The 17,590-nt window shown below is 34.5% G+C and overlaps 1 protein-coding gene across 1 annotated transcript; it reads left to right on the forward strand.

Moving 5' to 3' along the window:
- Window positions 1-282: 282 nt before the first annotated feature.
- On the forward strand, window positions 283-16,803 carry GLMN (glomulin, FKBP associated protein). Its single transcript, XM_088524535.1, has 18 exons — window positions 283-356; window positions 865-990; window positions 1,905-2,024; window positions 2,583-2,691; window positions 2,963-3,209; window positions 3,689-3,788; window positions 5,691-5,878; window positions 6,335-6,388; window positions 7,396-7,426; window positions 7,777-7,866; window positions 9,326-9,367; window positions 9,450-9,523; window positions 9,818-9,902; window positions 11,527-11,633; window positions 12,951-13,014; window positions 14,841-14,964; window positions 16,443-16,525; window positions 16,656-16,803. Exons 1-18 carry the CDS (start codon window positions 291-293, stop codon window positions 16,749-16,751), a joined length of 1,806 nt encoding a protein of 601 aa, XP_088380661.1. The 5' UTR covers window positions 283-290; the 3' UTR covers window positions 16,752-16,803.
- Window positions 16,804-17,590: the final 787 nt, after the last annotated feature.

Genomic DNA, 17,590 nt, shown 5'->3' on the forward strand with positions numbered 1-17,590 from the left:
GCCAAGGCCTCCTGGCTTTTTAAGGTAACCCTGCTAATACCTGGAAAAATACTTCCCTGTGCACAGGCTCCATCAAGTACAGGAGGTAGAATAATATAGCATACACTTCTTAAAGATACTCTTCTCCTGTTTTTTTTTTTCTATCATTCAATCTTCATAATATTTGTTTGTATTGATTGCTGTCACTTTTCTGTTTCACATTTTGTGATGATGCGATTATGTGATTATTTTTCAACCTCTATTTTGACTTTTAATAGTTTAATATTGCACTTTTTATAACAGAAATTTAAATGCCAGAAGAGCAAAACCAAACTATGATGGCAGTTGATGAGCTTCAAGCCATAATACAACGATGCGTAAGTACTTCTCATAAGAGCTGTAGATGCTAGCAGGATAGGTTTGTCTTTATACACTGTAATTAAAAATAAAATCGCCCTAAAATGCAGGACAGTTGTTAGCACAACTCTTCACTGGGCTGCTGGCTTTAGCTTTCATGTGTCATTGCCTTATCTTTGGTGCTTGTCCCAGGATGCTTCTGGGATAACTTCTGCCTCTTGGATGAAGATGTGTTCTTGTTTCACTCAGTAGTAACTGCGTGAAGAAGAAAACACTAGCAGATTGTTGTAGAAAAGCTCTTAAGTAATATGCTGTTCTCTAGACTTGAAAAATACTATTGAAATACTGCTTTCTTTTCTGTAGTAGCTCTCTCGTGATTTTTTTTTTAAGTATGTAAAAGATGATGTACAGGGAAAGATAAGTTCTAGTGACATTGCATTTGACTTTGAAATTAAAACTTGAGTTTACTTATTTTTTTAAATTCCTGTTTTGTAAATATGGAGTTAAACATGCATGTTTTCTTTCTAGCAAATTCTGGAAGAAGCTGATTTCAGCGGAGAAGATTTTACTTTATTTCAGGTAGCAGGCCAGAAATGTTTAGAAGATGGGTATGCAGCTCAGTTATTAGAAGTAGTTCAAAATGAGAAAAATAAGGTGAGTTTAGATTTGAATTACATTAGCTGCGTGGTGAACACACTATTAAATAGATAAAACTGTATATGAAGCAGTAAAGTTACCTTTGCTGTAGAATAAGTGTGTGCATATGAGTAGTCAATCAGCTGTGCTGTGTTAAGCATATTTTAGTGTAATTTGAGTTACTATGACTTGTGTACTCAAGTCATGATAATCTTAACAAAGCTATTAATGTCTGATTTCCAGTGAATTAAACAGAAAAGAAAAAGAGAGGCCAGCTCATAATGATGAGAAAGTGATGGTGGGCCTCTGTAGCAGGAGAGTATTTTAGATGTAAATAACATTGCACAGCTTTTTAAGAGCAAGTAGTTAGCTAGGCTGATGCAAATGGAATTGGGGCAGTTTGGGGGACTGGGAAAACATACTTACATTAAATACAGACAAATAGGAGGTCTAAAAGGATGGGATGTTTTGGCAGCGTTGCTTGAGGTTCACAGTCGGGTTATGATCTCAGTGAATCTGAAAAGCAACTGAAGATATTGAAAGGATGAGTTGTTCCATGGACAAAATATTGTGCAACAGTATTTTATTTCCTTGATTTGTCTAATCAAAAAACAGTAAAACTCTTCTACCTAGTCCTATTTGAAATGTTTTGTCAGACAAATATGTGCAAATATATGTTAGTGTGTTTGAAATAATATACTGAAGAAGAAAACTATAGAGAATATACAGCTATGTTGCCAGATATGGGGAGAAAGCACAGTGTGCACAGAAATTTATTATAATAGATATTAAATTTTCAGTGACATTATGGTATTCATTACCATAATAATGGTAATGGTCTGATCTATTGTCATTTTTGACCTTTGTATATATGATATTCTGTATTTAGAGTTGTGCAGTTTTGGTTTATTCTCTGAAAATCTGGTTTGCAGGTTATCATCAAGAATATGGGTTGGAATCTCATTTGTCCTCTTGTTAGATGTATTTTAGTGTATAAAGAGGAAGATGATAATAGAGAACACTGCCTGAAGATACTAGATCTGCTGGTGCAGGTATGACTTTGAAATACATCATTTTAAAACAGAAATTGTAGCAAAGTTTGTTGTTGTGTTTTTTGTTTTGTTTTTAACCTGGGCTCTTTTGCTTATTTCCCATAACTTTTTGCCTTGGCCTGAATTTCATCTGAATTAGGAACAGGGGTAGCATCCTGAGAGATAATTAACCTCTTACAAAATTTGTGAAATTAGCTACTAGATAAGACAAAGAGCTATAAAGCTACTGTGGAGAAAAAGGCTAATAGAGCTCATCTGTTAGCCTTTTGGTAGCCTGCCACTATAGTCAGCATGACTGCAGCCTCTGCCATATCCTCTATGTCTTCATTATGTTCTGATGTGGTAGGAAAATAAGCCTTAATCTGTGTACGTGTATGTACATTCTACAGAAGACATTAACAAGTACTTATCTTAGTAGCATTTCTTAAAGGTTATTTTGGATGTTTGGATCTGCTTTCTTTGATACACAGGAGCTTCTTTGTTGCCGTTTGTTTGCAGTGGGATTTTTAGTTTATGTCCACGATGATAAAAAAAATAAGCATTGTTCTTCCCTTGCAGCTATGTAACGCAAAGGAACTTTTTTTAGGTTTACTTGAGCAGATTGAGCAGACCTCTGGAGAGCAAGTATGCAAAACTGTCATGTTATTGCTTCAGCCTTTGCAGACAGGTAACATTCACTTTCTTGTGTGATTTTGAAAGGTCTTTCTGCTTTAGTAATTATTTGCCAGTATCAATACTTCTCAAGTTAACTGCAGTATATGAAGCTAACTGACTGTATTGGCTGATCTCACTACACTTGCGCATGTCTTTTCAGGTATCATTCCCCTGCCTCCACTGAAACAAAAGACTTTCTTAAGCAGTTACATTTTTGTTGTTGTTGACTTTTTTTCCTCCAGCAAGTAATAATGTCATGTCTTGAACTGTTTTCTTTGTTTCAGTGCTTTTCAAACTTCAGAACAAGAAGGCCTACTCAGTGGGTTTATCTTTGGCTGTGATAATGAATCAGTTTACTCCGTTGCCCGTTCCTTACACGAAACAACAAATACAAGAAGATAAACTTGGTCTCTGTCAATGTTGTAATGCTGTTGTTGACTTTGCTAAACCTTTTGTGAATGAAGTTGTTAAAAACATGGAAAAGTCATCAGAATGCAATGATACAGAGCTGAAGGAAGAATTACTAAAATTGTGAGTATATCAGCTCACATAATTCCATAATGTAACATAATGCACTTGTCATTTATTGCACAGGCAGTAAATAAATCATCTTACTAGTGTTTTATAATGCAGTTGATTTTATATAAACTAATACTGTGTTTAAAAAAAATGCTAATTAGATGAGGAAAGAAGAATAAAAATATTTTTTAAGTATAGGAAAATGGTAGAGAAAGAAAAGAAAAGAAAAGAAAAAGCAGTCACTGTGGTATGGAGCTGATTTACTAGTCTTCTGCTTCTTCTCAAGCTTGCAATAGCAAGCATAATCCCATTCTGGAGGTGAAGTCTAAGCAGGGCTTTTAGAGGAGCATTTTTTTATTCTCCTTGGAATACCAGGAATAGAGGCATCTATTGAGTATAGACTTTATTTCTGGTCCTCAGTGACATCATTATAGTCCATACTTGTGACCTTACTGGTGATTTTAATTAAATGTTGCCCCTTTCTGTTTCAGCTGTATGAAAAGCCTCAAATACCCATTGTTAACAGCTCAGCTTGACCAACTTGAAAGCATTGAAGAACATCCCTTTAGGCGCTTCGCAACTGAAATTATAGTAAGTGCAGTCAGAATGAATTACAGTGTATGCCAAACCAGTTGTGTTCACAATTTCCTACAGTCGGTTCTAGAGAGAATTTACAGGGTTCTGTAAGATAATGCTTACTCTGAGAAAGATTTGGAATAGTTTCAGATTCCATCTCTGGAACCTGTACATCTCATAAACTAAGTTTTACAGTTTTACTTCTGACTAAGCTGCTTTGGGTTACTGTCTGAATCAGCATCTGCTTCTTTGCCATAATTGTGTTTTTTTTTTTTTTTTCTCTCTAAAATGTTTCAGTAACTTTATCCATTTGCTTTTGTTCTCATCTTAATGTCAGCCATTTGAAATAGAATTTGGGGCTTTGGACTTTATGCTGCCTTTTTACCCCTGGTCAGAGGAGGAACATTGACAAATCGAATCAAGAAGTTACGAAAGTCAGAGAATGCCTGGGGTAAGAGGGAAGTCTAAGTTATAGTGCAGGTAGAGTGAGGATAAAGATGGCTTAGAGACTGACAACCTCAAACTGTCAGTGGAAGAAGACTCAGAACTGTGAAACAGGAAGTTAGAAAAAGGGCAGCTTTTTGGACAGTATGCTGGAAGAAATGGTTTCCTAGAGAAGCAGAGAGATTGGGTCAGGGGAAGAAGTGGCACCCTAAAACTTGATGAGAACACAAAAGGAAGAGTTGGAGTGAGCTGGGGTGATGAAAGAACATGTAAAATAAGAGTGTATGCGTATATTTGTGTGTGTATATATATATATGTGTGTGTGCATGTATGTGCAAAGGCAGACTGGAAGTTACCATACGGTATAGTTTTGTTTTTTTCTCTCTTTTTTAATCTAAGAATTAATACACACCATATTTTGTTTACAAGTGTTAAGGTTGCAAAGTGAAGCACAGTGAAGCAAGCAATTAGCAAAACTCTGGGTTATTTTTCAACCATAGGTAGATTTTTCACTTGTGATCGCATCCAGTTTTTTCCCCAGGATGTCTTGGTCAGGGCATTGGATGGAACTGCTCTGTGGATCGAGCAGGGTTGTAAGACGTTTATTTCATTTGATGCTGAACTTGTGTGCTCGGATGGAGACAGAAATTATTAGAAGATGATCTACTGGCTAAGATGGTTGAATGCTGCTCTGAAAAAAATGGATTTTTATTCCTGCTTTTCCTGTTTTTCCTGTAGTCTGCTTTGGCGCAATGTTAAACTAAGATTTTATACAATTTTTTACAAAATACTTTTTTTTTTGTTCACCTGAATTAAATTGCACTAGCTATTTATAGAATTTAGTAATGATAGCTGCCGTTAAGGTCAATAGAGCCACACTTTAAGTATTTGACATGTTATGTAATGCTAATTCTCCGAAAGGTCCAAGCAGGATAATCCCAGAACAGTGAGTTAACCTCATTCTCTCTGCTTCCTCCACAGTCTTTGCAATATGAATTACACTACCTCAAAATCTCACAGAAATGTATGGGGAAAAAAACACTAGTATTTGTGAAGAGCTTGTTTTCCTGTGTTGTGCATCACTAGAAAAAAAGGCATTACAGACTGATTCTACCTTTAAAGCCCATCTTGCCTTTAGTAGATACACCTTGTGTCCCATGTTGAACAATGAAGAGAAAGCAAAACACTAAATGAGTGTTCTGTGAACTGAAAAATGCAGAGGTCCTGGGACATAATGTGATTATAAAACTATCATTATTATTTATAGCACAAGGGCACAACCAGAGCTTTGCAGGACAATTTTGTATTATGCCAACTTGTGAGTGCCTGACTGCCTTTTTGAGTGCCTGATGTATGTATCATAAATGGTCATAAAATATGTTCAGTAACATTTAGTATGTAAGAGGTTTTACTGTAAATATGAGGCTTGAAACTTTTAAAGGTGAATATATGCAATCTAACTTTCTTTTTTAGGACATCTTATGGGATATGAGAGAATTGGTACAATTAGTGTTTTCACATAATAAATGCAGAAGTCAGTCCTGGGAGAATGAGGAGTTTGCAGACATAGAACGAAAGAATTCTGCAGATTCTTTGGCGTGTCTGTCATATCTGATGTTTGTTCAGTATTTTGGTATTGATTGCTTTCCTGTGGTATTTAGGTAAGAGCTATTCTTCCTCAATTATGATAAGTTTCTGTTTTGAAGTGTCTTTTTGAGCAGAATAAAACTTTTATTTAAAAATAAGTATGGAAAAGTGTATTTTTTTAATTTGTTTTATGGTAACATTTATGTGTTTATATTTTATGTAGCTCATATTATATGCATAAGTACATACTCCATTCTGTACATTAGTTAGTTACTACTTAATGGTACACGAGATAGTGTTTTAAATAAAATGGTGGTATTAGGCATATTTTGAAAATTAACATATATTAAAATTTCAATTTTATATTTATATATGGATGCCACATAAGAATTATAGCAGTTTGACTTACTAACTCTCATATAGCACACTAAGCCTATCAAATGTATTAAATTGCTCTATGAAAATATATATTTGTGACCGTCACCCACATGGCTTATGCATTTTAATATAAATATGATTTTCTCTTTTAGTCCATCATACTTGCTGCAATGCAATATGGTACACATTGAAGTCCTACTGAAAAGGTAGGCTTGTTTGATATTTGGTCTTCTGGATAATGTGGGATTCCTTAGTTTATCCTATGGTATATTTCTGTATTACTGTGTGCATATTTTCGTTTTGTTTTGTTTTTAATGGTGCTTTATTGAATACAACTTTGAATATACCAAGTATGCGCAGGGAAGGTTTCTAAAGCAGAGAATTGAAGTGACAAATTGCAGAACAAGATGGCTTTATTTTTTTTTCTGCAGAGCTACGAAAAGTTGTCCTAAGTATTCAGTTAATGTTTTCAGCTCTGCTGTGATACCATTTTTAAAAACCCTATACTGAAAACACCAAATTAAGACCGTATATGCAATGCAAAACAATTGGATTATATATTTATTTGTATTTCTGTAACAATCAGCTTACTATTAAAGAAGACTGTTGTGATAATGATTATCTGTATTTTGATATGATATGCAATCTGATTACAGGTCGAGCTTTCTAGAGGAAACCATATGTTTCCATGTTGTGATTATTTGATATGCTGGAAGTAGCACTGTTGACCAAACAATTTCTAGTACTGCTAGAGAAAGGGTTTCTTATTATGACTGCTTACCATTTCCTGATAAAATTTAACTAAAACTTAATGGCCTCTTCAAATTAGGACTTGCTGTCTTTCCCCTTAGCTTACAGAACTGTGCAAATGGAATCCTCTAGGAAAAGTTTCATTCTCTTTGTTAACTAATAACTTGATGCCGATGGGACGTGAGCTTGTGCCTTTGAACTTTAATAAATATTGAGAAGAAATACTATTTTTTTTTTTACCTTAAAGACATGAGTCAAATTTGCAGTCTCTCCATTAGCCCTGTATATTCTAAAAGTCTTTGAGAGGAGTAATGAAGATGACAGGAAAAGCAAAATTTTTGAGGGCCAGGTTGCTTTATGTTATCTCTTCTGCTACTTCTACTGCTTCTGAAATAAGAGTAGTGTTTTTTTTTTTTCAGTATGCACGTTAAATTTGTTCATGTCTTTTTTTTTTTTTCCCTAGAACTGAAGAATCAGTTTTATCTAAAGGACTTGTAAGTTTTCTTTATTAAATTTTCATGGTTTGAATATTTATTCTTTCCAACTTAAGTATTAGCGCAACTTTCTAATTTCCCTTTCTAGTAAAGGTACAAGTGATAGTTCAGATGATAGTTCTGACTACAGTTTCAGAAATATTTTGAGGCTTAATTAGATGTTCTTCAGCCTTGCAAACTCTTCTACGTTTATTGTAACTTTTCACATATGCATAAATCTTTAAATTAGCATTATCACTTATGTTTGTAGTTCCTGGGAGCTCTGGATACATGAGTAAGCATTTGTAGCAAAGAAATTTTTAGCTTAGAAGTGTTAAGCAGTTCATTTTTTTTTTTCTCCTCACTTGCAGGATCTGTTTGAGAGCGCGTTATTAAGAATGGAAGATAATAGCCTGCTCCACCAGTATTTAGAATTCAGCAACTTTATTACTGTACCTCAGGTAATAAGATGAAGCATCCAGAAGTCTTTAAAGTTCGACTATAAATAATATGTGGCAATTTTTGAGGTGTTTAAGAGAGGACATGCTACTGAGCCTTCATATACATACTTATATTGTCAAATCGAAACCTGTCGTGTCTTGCTATACAAAGCTGTTTGTGGACAAGGGGAATCTGCAATGTGCAATAGTAATTTTACTCTCCAACAGCTTCACACTAGCTCTGGGTCTTCTGCTTGTTCAAATAGAGCAGCAGTACTCATGGGAAACTGTCATGCTCAGAGTGTGGCCAGTGACAGCCTTGCACACTGATATAATGCAACACAATGGGAAAGATGTTAAAACATGAAGAAAAATGTAAAGCAGTGGCAGCTTTTCCTTGAAGGATGAGAAGGAATTTTCATAGAAAAGGCTTCTCTCCTACCTACATGCAATAGGAGTATCACACCTCCTCCTTTTGCTACTACAGCTCTGCCCCAGCTATCTGCTTGTGCGATTGTGAAGTATCATTGCCATAAATAACATTTAAATGGAGAATTCCTTCTCTGGTATCTTAATTGATAAACTCGGTAAAGTTGGAAGCATGCTTCTGTGCTTCCAACTGCCTGAAACTTCATTGCATATTTTAATTTCTTTTAGACCTGAATTTTGAAAACTTAAAAAATTCTAATTGTTCCTCTGCAAAGCAAGAGGTATCATTATTTTTTTTCTGCCATGGATTCGATACAGTGTCGGTGTCAAGTCTTTCATTAAATTTCATTTTCCATTACTCTAACACCAGCAAAGATCTTTCTGCCTTTTGCTGGATGATTCATTTTCTTCTTTCAACTTAAAACAATTGATTTCAAATATAACATTATTCCTTATTTTCTCTGTGAATAGTTTAAATATATCATGTGTTCACAAGCCTTGTGTTTTGTCAGTTTGTCACACTCAACATAAATAGGCACCTAAATCTTACTGGTCGCAGTAAGACTCTGTTCCATATGGAACAGAAAAATAGACTACATAGTATAATGTTTAACTTAAATGGTAGCATATAACATATCAGTAGGCTTCAATGTTTTTGTATGTTAAACTTGCAAGTAGGTCTTTCTTACATGCCAGGGCATGAAATTTCAATGAAAATTAAAATATATTTTGTGTACATATAGGCCACTGAGGCAGGGCAGGCACTGATCTCTTTTGAAAGATAGTTATGCCATCTTTCACGCTTGATATTTTGCCCTTTTCTTGCAATTCTGATACCTCACTGAATTCTTACTTTGCCAGAGCGATAGAAGGGTAGTATTGTTGTATTTCAGCCCTGAGCTTTCAGATGCTAAAGACAACGTTAACTTCTCTGATTTGGTCTTCTTATAGGCGTACTTGGAAGAGAAAAAAAAAAAAGTAGATTTTAAATTTAATCCAAAGGTAGTTAATCTGAACATAATTAAAATTTGTTTTCTTTGTCCTGTTGCAGAATTTGGTGAAAGTTATGACTCTTTGTCCCATAGAGCATCTGGTACGTAACATAACCCATAGAATGAGCTAAGTGCTGAATTTTTTAAATTAGAATAAATCATGTATCTTCTTCTTTTCTTTAGCGGAAGAAAAGTTTAAATATTTTGCAGTTATTCATAAACAAGTTTGATGCAGAGGGAAAATACACATTATTCAGGTATGCATCTGGGTTATTGTAGATTGTGCAATATTAGGGTATGGGATTTATTTATTTATTTACAATTTAGTTCCCTAGAAAGTCTCAGAAATCATTGTGGCTACCTGGGAAAACAGATTTATTATGTTAATTTCTGGCTGAATAATAAGTATCAAATGTGTCTCAAAAAATGCTGGCAAATGTGTCTCAAAAAATGCTGGAAAAAATGCTGAATAAGGCCATAACGTTACCTAAGTTTTGAGCCAACTATTACTGGTAGCTTTCAGAACACAGTCTCTTTATTTTGTTTTCCAGATGCTTACTGAAGACAAGCAACCATGCTGGTGTGGAAGGATACGTTATTAAAAATATAAAAGATCAGATTCACTTAGCATTAATGGTGAGGCTATAATTATTAAAAGACCGAGTTGCCACATAAAAAATTTGTCCATATTATGTTAAGAAAATGTGTATAGCTTGAGCTTTCAGTGATCAGAGAATCATAGAATCATTCTGGTTGGAAAAGACCTTCAAGATTGAGTCAAAATGTAAACTCACCACCCCCATACCTGCTCACCCACGTCCCTCAGCACCTCACCTGCACATTTCTTGAGTACTGCCAGGGATGGTGACTCCACCACTTCTCAGGGAAGCCGATACATTAAAATTAAATATTACTTTGAAAAGTATGATTGCAATAAGATTGGGAAATGGTAGAGTTAAGAGTTTTAATTTGGCTTCTTTCTGCATGTGTATTTTACATATACTTGTAATTGTATGGTCTTGTATGTTAGCAGCAGGTTATTCCCTTTTCTGAACTTGAAATACATGTTCCTTGCCTAAAGAGAAACCACTCAGCATCTGGTTTTATCTTCACAGTTTTTCATTTCCCTAGCATAGTTCAAACCCTGAAGTCCTGACAGACTGATTAAATTTTTAATAGATTTTATAGTGACAGTCAGCATTATAATAGAGTGGCTCACAAATGTTAAATTTATCAAAAAATGTTCAGCTAAATCAAAGCTCTTTAGATCACATATTTTATCATCATTTATACTAGGGAGTCAGAAAATTAATTAAAAATAAATTAGCTCTTTTTTTTTTTTTCACTACTTGAGGCTTTTTTTCCTAAGCCTATTTGATTCTCAGGGATGTGGCCTTTATTTAAATGGGACAATATAGTATATTCATGCATAATTTATATTAGCATTTATATTGTTTAACACATTCAGGCTGTTAATATTACACCAGAAAATAGTGAATTATTTTTATGAAATGATAGTTAACGCTATATATTGAATGGTGCAGGGGTGAAGAAAATAAATATTATGAAAAGTCTTCTTAAAATCAAATTTTCAGACTAGAAGTTTTGGACTATGCAAATTCAAAATTTTCTTGACATAATTCTTTCTGTAGAGTTCTCTGGCTAAAAGATGCATCTTTTTAAAATTTCATCATATAAGTTTGAATATTCTAGGTTTGTTATATAAAATCTTACTGTAGCCCTAATGAAATAAGTGAATGCCAATAGAAACTCTTAGTTTTTCTGCCTAGTTAGTCTTAGCTTTCTCTGTCTGCCTACACAGTTACTTTCTTTGGCCTTAGCATTTGAAAAGCAAAGCAAGGAACGCATGCTGTGACATGGTATGACACAATGCTGTCATGGTGCAAATACACTTTCTGGTAAAGGTAACTCATTTTTCCTTACTTCAGTATAAAAAGGGAGTGCCTAGTACCATTTGTTAAGCTTATGTAAACAAATATTAACTATATTGATGATGATACGATGAAGAGGTGGAGATTCGTTCAGAGGAGTTGAAAAAGAACAGTTTGACATGGAGAAATAAGCTGCAGAGGAATATATCTTCTTTTGAAAAAACTATTTTGATCACCATTAGTAACTAGAAAATACTTACAACTTTTGATTTTTTTTTAATTTGCTTCTCCCATACTATAATTATTATTGCTTACGATTTATATTTTGTACATAGCTGAACATTTTGTATTGTTTTTTTTTTCAAAAGGTAGGTGACAACAGCTGGTTTACAGGACATCACCTCATCTCCCTTCTAGATCTAGTACTTTTGCTTCCTGATGGTGCTGAGACAGATCTTCTGCAAAATTCAGATAGGTGAGCTGTAATCAGAATTAGAAACATTTCTGATTTTTGATCATCCAGAAGAAAATGTTGAGCTACCTTACTAAAATGTATCAATGTGTTTTGACTTATTTGACAACGTGACTTATTTCAACTATCCATTCAAGTGACTCTATCTAAAAAATGTCGCAATCAATTATATTGAGGTTAACAAAGAGAAGGATATTCCTTTTGCATCTCTGTAGGGTGTGGTACCTGATGTCAAATTGCAGAACTAATAGGTAGAGCATAATTCCTTGAGGGGTGTGTGGTTTGCCAGCTTTCTGCAGTAGCAGGAAAGGAACTTTGGCAGTTGGAGAAAGAAGGGAAAAAAAAAAGTGGTAAGTTGTATTAGTGATAGAGAGGAGTAACAGCAATCTGGTACGTTTTGCAGGATGCAGCCTTTTCAAGGCTGTTTCACAAATTGCTGCTGGGAGTCCTGTGTCTCATAAGCGGAAATACAGAAGCACCTGAACAGCAATACTGTCATTAAGAAATAAAAAAATAACTGGAAATGTCTTGAAAAATCTCATGCATAGGACAAGGGTCTTCCTATATTGCGAGTAAAGATTGGGCTTGGAAATCAGCAGGGTCATGTTGTTCAGATGAAGCACACTTACCTCCTTAAAAGCACACATGTACAATCCATAACTGAAAGCAGTGCTGCTCTTTATTTGGAAATATCAATGAGTAGTTTTTGCTAAAAATTAAAATAAAACAGAAGTAAATGGGAAAAAGTACTCACAGTAAAAAATCAGTAATACTTTTTCAAAGAGAGATGTTACTGTTTGGATTGCCAACGATGCATTTCGGGGGGCAGAAGCTGTACATCTTTTTGCTGATTCCTGTTTTTCTGCTCCCTCCGTCATGGTAGTGTGTGTTTCTCACACAGTCAGGAACAAGAATAAGATGTTTCAGCACATATGAGGGGAAAAGAAAACAGAAAGAAAAATCATAGATGCTAATGTGTGCATGAGGGAGAAGGCGAAATGCAGGAAGTTATTAAGTTCTGTATTCATTCTTCATTCTGTAGCTGCTTAAATTCTGAAACAACAGTTCAATCTCTTTTCTTCACAATCACTAGCCCTCTCCAGTCTGCTGCCAGTATTAATATTACTTGTAAAGTGTCAGCTTCTGTTGTGGAAAGGAAGTCCTGTGCTCTGGATCAGACGATATTGTTCAGCAGATGGGTGGTTGCATTTTGTATAAATAGATGCTTTTAGGATATCTGGCTATTAGACAATCCAAATTATTAATACTGTAATGTAAAACTGTACTTTAAATGATTAATAGTGTATTTTTAATTCACAGGATTATGGCATCACTAAATCTGCTAAGATACTTAATGATTAAAGATAGTGAATATGATAATCAGGTAAGTATTTATGATTTAGGTGCTGTATGGCTTTTCAATGCAGTATATTATGATGGGTGTGGTATTTTGCTGTCCAGCTGCAGTTGATGGCCATGTGTCCCTGGATAGTCAAGGGAAAGCTCAGTATTTACATTTCTAACTAGGTCAATTCAAGATTCTGTATTCTAGCAATTGATTTACCATTTTGCATGCTCTGGCCTGCATTGTGTCACACTGGGAAGCCACTAGAACTGTTTATATTTTGTTTTCAGACTTCATTCCACTACTGAAAGGCCCCTTACTCAACTAACTAATGCAAGTTCTGTTGATTCTTTTTTTAAGTCGTTATGTCCCAACATCTCTCTGATCCATGCAATTCAGTTATTTTTTTTATCAGCTGACAGTATCATCTGATCTCCTTTGATTTTTGCATTAAAATACTTTTAAAAATTAGTGACAGTGATATTCTTGACAATTTAAATAAAATTTGCTTTTCTGTCCTCTAAAATAGAGAGAATTGTCTGTTTCACTTTCAGAGCACTTCAGTTTGCATACAAGTTTCCTGTATGCTTGGTGGTGTTACTGGTCTAAATGGAATGAGGATGAGATAATAATCAGTGCTTACCAAAACCATTGTGGGGAAAAAGGGTTGCAACAGTCTTCAACTAATACATTTCTAATTTACTCTTAATGTAATTAGTTAGTATTGATGGACTCTAACCGTATTTCAAATTTATGGAGTGATTTCTATTTAAGTGCTCATCATGGTCCATTCAGTTTCATATAAATTTTGTAATGCCTAGCTCTTTCAAGAGAGACAGCTTCCTTTATTACTTTAAAAAATCTATTCAAAATGCACAATGGCTGTAAGAATGCTGCCTGTTACGTGGCATGAAGCATATCCATTTGGTTTGATGAGAAAATAGCATCGCCGCCTCTGGCTTCTTTCAGCCACGCATGTTCTTCTTACTTGTATTTATTGCACTTCTCAGAGTGCAAATAGGACATAAGGAAGCTGCTTATAAACTACCTATTCTTTAATGTAGATTCAGGTACTTTGAACGCTCTGCAGCCTGTGCTTTTATTAATTGCGTATAAAAATCAGTGTTTTTCTGGAAGGCTACTTTTTCATTGTAGTTCCATTCAAGTGGAAGTAATTACCAGTCCTCTTATTAGACCAATTAACTTTATCATTTGGCATTAAAGTTTGGTGTATTTTCCCCTGTAATCCACAATACCCTTTACCATTGAGAATTGTTATTTTTGTCCTCCCTGCACTGCTCTTTAAGACCATTGCCTGAAGAAAGGAGTTGTATAAATGGCTCTTAGATGTAAAGACACAAAGACTTGCTTTATATTTTTCTTCTACTGCAGTTTTTTAATTAAAAGCTTCTAAGGTGCCAAAGCAGAGAAATTTCCTCATGCTGCATAATTGTGAACAGCCTTGTTTTTGAGCTCCTTTTCTTTGTCCCTGTTGTTTTCTGAGTGTTCTTTTTGGAAACTCCTTCCTTCACCCATCCCAAACTGGAGAAGGGTTCAATTAGCTTTTTGGTTACTTTGCTTTGGATCACAAATCAATACAAAGCATTACAACATTTTTTTTTAATTATGATTCATTAGGGATTTCATTAAAATCTTCCCTCTCTTAGAGTACTAAATGCCCTTTTTTGGTTAAAAAAAATACGGTGAAGTTAAGGTTAGGAGTGGGAAAGCAGTTTGTCTTGCATCATGAAGTCTGTAAGGTAGAATCTTCACTTGCACCTGAAAGGTGCACCTGAAAACTTAGCATTGCGCAGCTTCAATAAGAACTAGTTGGTAAACTTCTCTCTTCTGTTCTGTTTGAATAGACTGGCGTATGGAACATGCTTGCCAAGATTGAGCAAAATTTTTTAAAACCACTGCATGTGGGACTCAATATGTCAAAAGCTCATTATGAAGCAGAAATAAAGAGTAAGAAAGAAAATAGAAGAGGTTAGTTGTTTTTTCTTAGCTTTGTTCTTCATGTTTAGAAACTGCAAATGATTGGTGAATGTTATATAGATCATGTTTTTTATTTAACTATTCAGACTACTCCAAGTTTCAAAGTAATTCAGTAGTTTCTATATTTGATACTATTAATTGTCATTAGTCAAAAAAACCTGAACTTGTTTTATCTCTCATCACAGTCTTAAACCTTATAGAAACTTTATAGACATTGTTTAAGAATAGAATTAAATATAGTCTGTTTGACATTAACCTACCAGATAAAGACATTGCTCTATACATGTGCCTTTGCTTTAAGGTTAGACAGGGAGACATCTAAGTCTCTTTGTGAAGCTGTCCCTTAGTTTTCATAACTATTGTGAGGACCTTAATAACAGAAGAAATAATTCAAACAACAGATAGGTACTCTCCCTGAAGGATTACCTTCTGCTTTTTGTTTATCTGACACATACAATCAGATTCTAGTCTGGGTAAAACAGACATACATATTCTATAGGGAATGAGAACTACAGTTACAGCTGCTTTAGGCCATCTCTGTGTGTGTCAGATCCTCTGTTCCTTTGTGGACTCCAGATAGCCCAAGGAACTTGTTTTAGCTGCCAAAAATGTCAGTAATGCTTTTTACCCCAGTCTTATCCTTCTGTGTTGCTGTAAACCAAGGATGAGAAGTTTTTCTGAAGGCAACCTGTAGGTACCTTTCTAAAGAAAACCATTCTCTAAAAGGAAGCTGGATTTATTTGTTTATTCTTCTTTTTTTTTACAGTCCACTTAAGATTTCTGTGACCTTTGACAAAGAAAAGTGAATTCACGAGAGACTATCCAATGTGTAACAGTAAATGGTTTAGTCTTTCTCTACATTGTATAATTTTTGTATGCATTACAAAAAAAAAATAAATAGTTTGAATGTCAGAATTTTCACCTTGTTTTTCAGACGTGCCCTTGTAGTTCTGCCTGCTACAAGAAGTCTGTCTGAACTAGAAGAGACTGCAGCCTTTACTTAATAAAATAAATATTTAATGTCTGGATGGATCAAGTCAAGACCTCCACTATCTCTTTGGATGTGGCAGTATTAAAAAATATTTCAAATAGAGTGACAAGATTTTATTTCTTTTTGTTTAAGTTGCATTTTAGCTATATAAAACTGTTGTGGATTAGAGGAAAATAGACTAATTGCTGCAGCTGTACTTATTGTATTATGTAACTTGTGTAGTACACCACTTCATAAATGGTAGTGCCAGGAATAGACTGTTTAGTCACATGCCAAACAAAACACAGAGATGGCTTCCAGGTCAAACTGTGCTCCCCTTGAAGTTCAGCACCTCCCTCCTTCCCTCAGCATTCAGTCAATCTCTAGGTTTGCACTTTTAACAGAGAGTGCTAATGAATGAATGATAATGTCTGAAATAACTTTTAGAATTAAAAGAATATGTAGAACAACAGGATGTTTTTTGTCTTTTCTCCTACAGATTCAAACAGTTTGAACACAGTCTGTTCTGTAACTGTTAGTGGGGAAAAGATGCCCACCATGACTACTGAAATGCAGCTTCAGGTAAGTGCATTTCCTTCAGAGTCAGAAGTACTAAAATTTTCTTTTAGATCTGGAGAAAACATGCATGTACAGCTGATGAAGAAAATCATGGCTGCAATAAAAATAACATTAATCTCCTTTGTCATTTCAGGTTTTACGCTCAGCTCTCTTCACATTTGATTTAATAGAAAGTGTTTTAGCACGAGTGGAAGAACTCATTGAAGTGAAAACAAAAGCTGTAACATGAATATATTCGTCTCAGCTGAAACATTTGAATAAACATACTTCTTGAAAGCTGATTTTAGCAATTAGATGTTAATCGAAAAGGAGGCTACCACACTTTAAAGGAGAGTAGTTTAGAAAGACTACTAGAAGAACTGCAAATTCTGCTCTTCACCTGTCGTCTTGCTCTGATTTCTCTTCTTTTTTTTTTCTCTTTTATTGTTGCTCTATGTGATTCATAGAGATGGCCTGCTTACTGAAGTAATCTTTTTTTTTTTTTTATTTTTCAGTCTCACACTTTTTCTGAAGTTTAGAAACTGCATCTACTTAACAACATTTTGTTGTTGTTATCCTGTGGCAAGGAGGCATGGTTGTGCATTTATTTTTCTGTTCACATTTTCAAAACCTGTGGGGTAGTACTTGCTGAATGAAGCACTAAATTATGAAGATTTTTTGAAGTTTTTAGGGAACCATGAATTAGAAAACATTGTGTAAATGTTGTTTTCATCGGGTCTTATTGAGAAACAAACCTCTGTATTAGCAAAAGGCAGTGTAAAGTCTCTTGTTAATACTTACAATAGAGGCTACAGTTAATTGCAACTAGGCTTAAAGAAAAGCAAGCATCAAACCTGAGCTAAATAAGATGCTAAAACATAATAGCATAGTAGATGAAACCTGTGTTTTAAAAAATACAATGTATAAGACTTCATAAACATAAGTCCTGATGCATGGGAAACCTATTTTAGAATTATTTTGATTGTGCTTTTCTTTAATTATGAAAATTTTCCTAAAGATATATTAAGTACTTGGGGAAATATCTATAAGTGGGATAAGCTCATATGTTCATATTCAAGATAAAAGTTC

Source organism: Tinamus guttatus, unplaced genomic scaffold (genome assembly GCF_059628265.1).
Source record: "Tinamus guttatus ecotype Peru unplaced genomic scaffold, ASM5962826v1 Tinamus_guttatus_pri_ptg000211l, whole genome shotgun sequence".
In the NCBI taxonomy this organism is placed as follows: domain Eukaryota; kingdom Metazoa; phylum Chordata; class Aves; order Tinamiformes; family Tinamidae; genus Tinamus; species Tinamus guttatus.

Bases quoted from the DNA above. Each gene is read 5' to 3' on its own strand.
- GLMN (XM_088524535.1), top strand. From the start codon at position 291: ATGCCAGAAGAGCAAAACCAAACTATGATGGCAGTTGATGAGCTTCAA. The intron at 5,879-6,334 runs GTAAGAGCTATT...TTTCTCTTTTAG, and splicing joins TGCTTTCCTGTGGTATTTAG to TCCATCATACTTGCTGCAAT. The intron at 7,867-9,325 runs GTAATAAGATGA...GTCCTGTTGCAG, and splicing joins ACTTTATTACTGTACCTCAG to AATTTGGTGAAAGTTATGAC.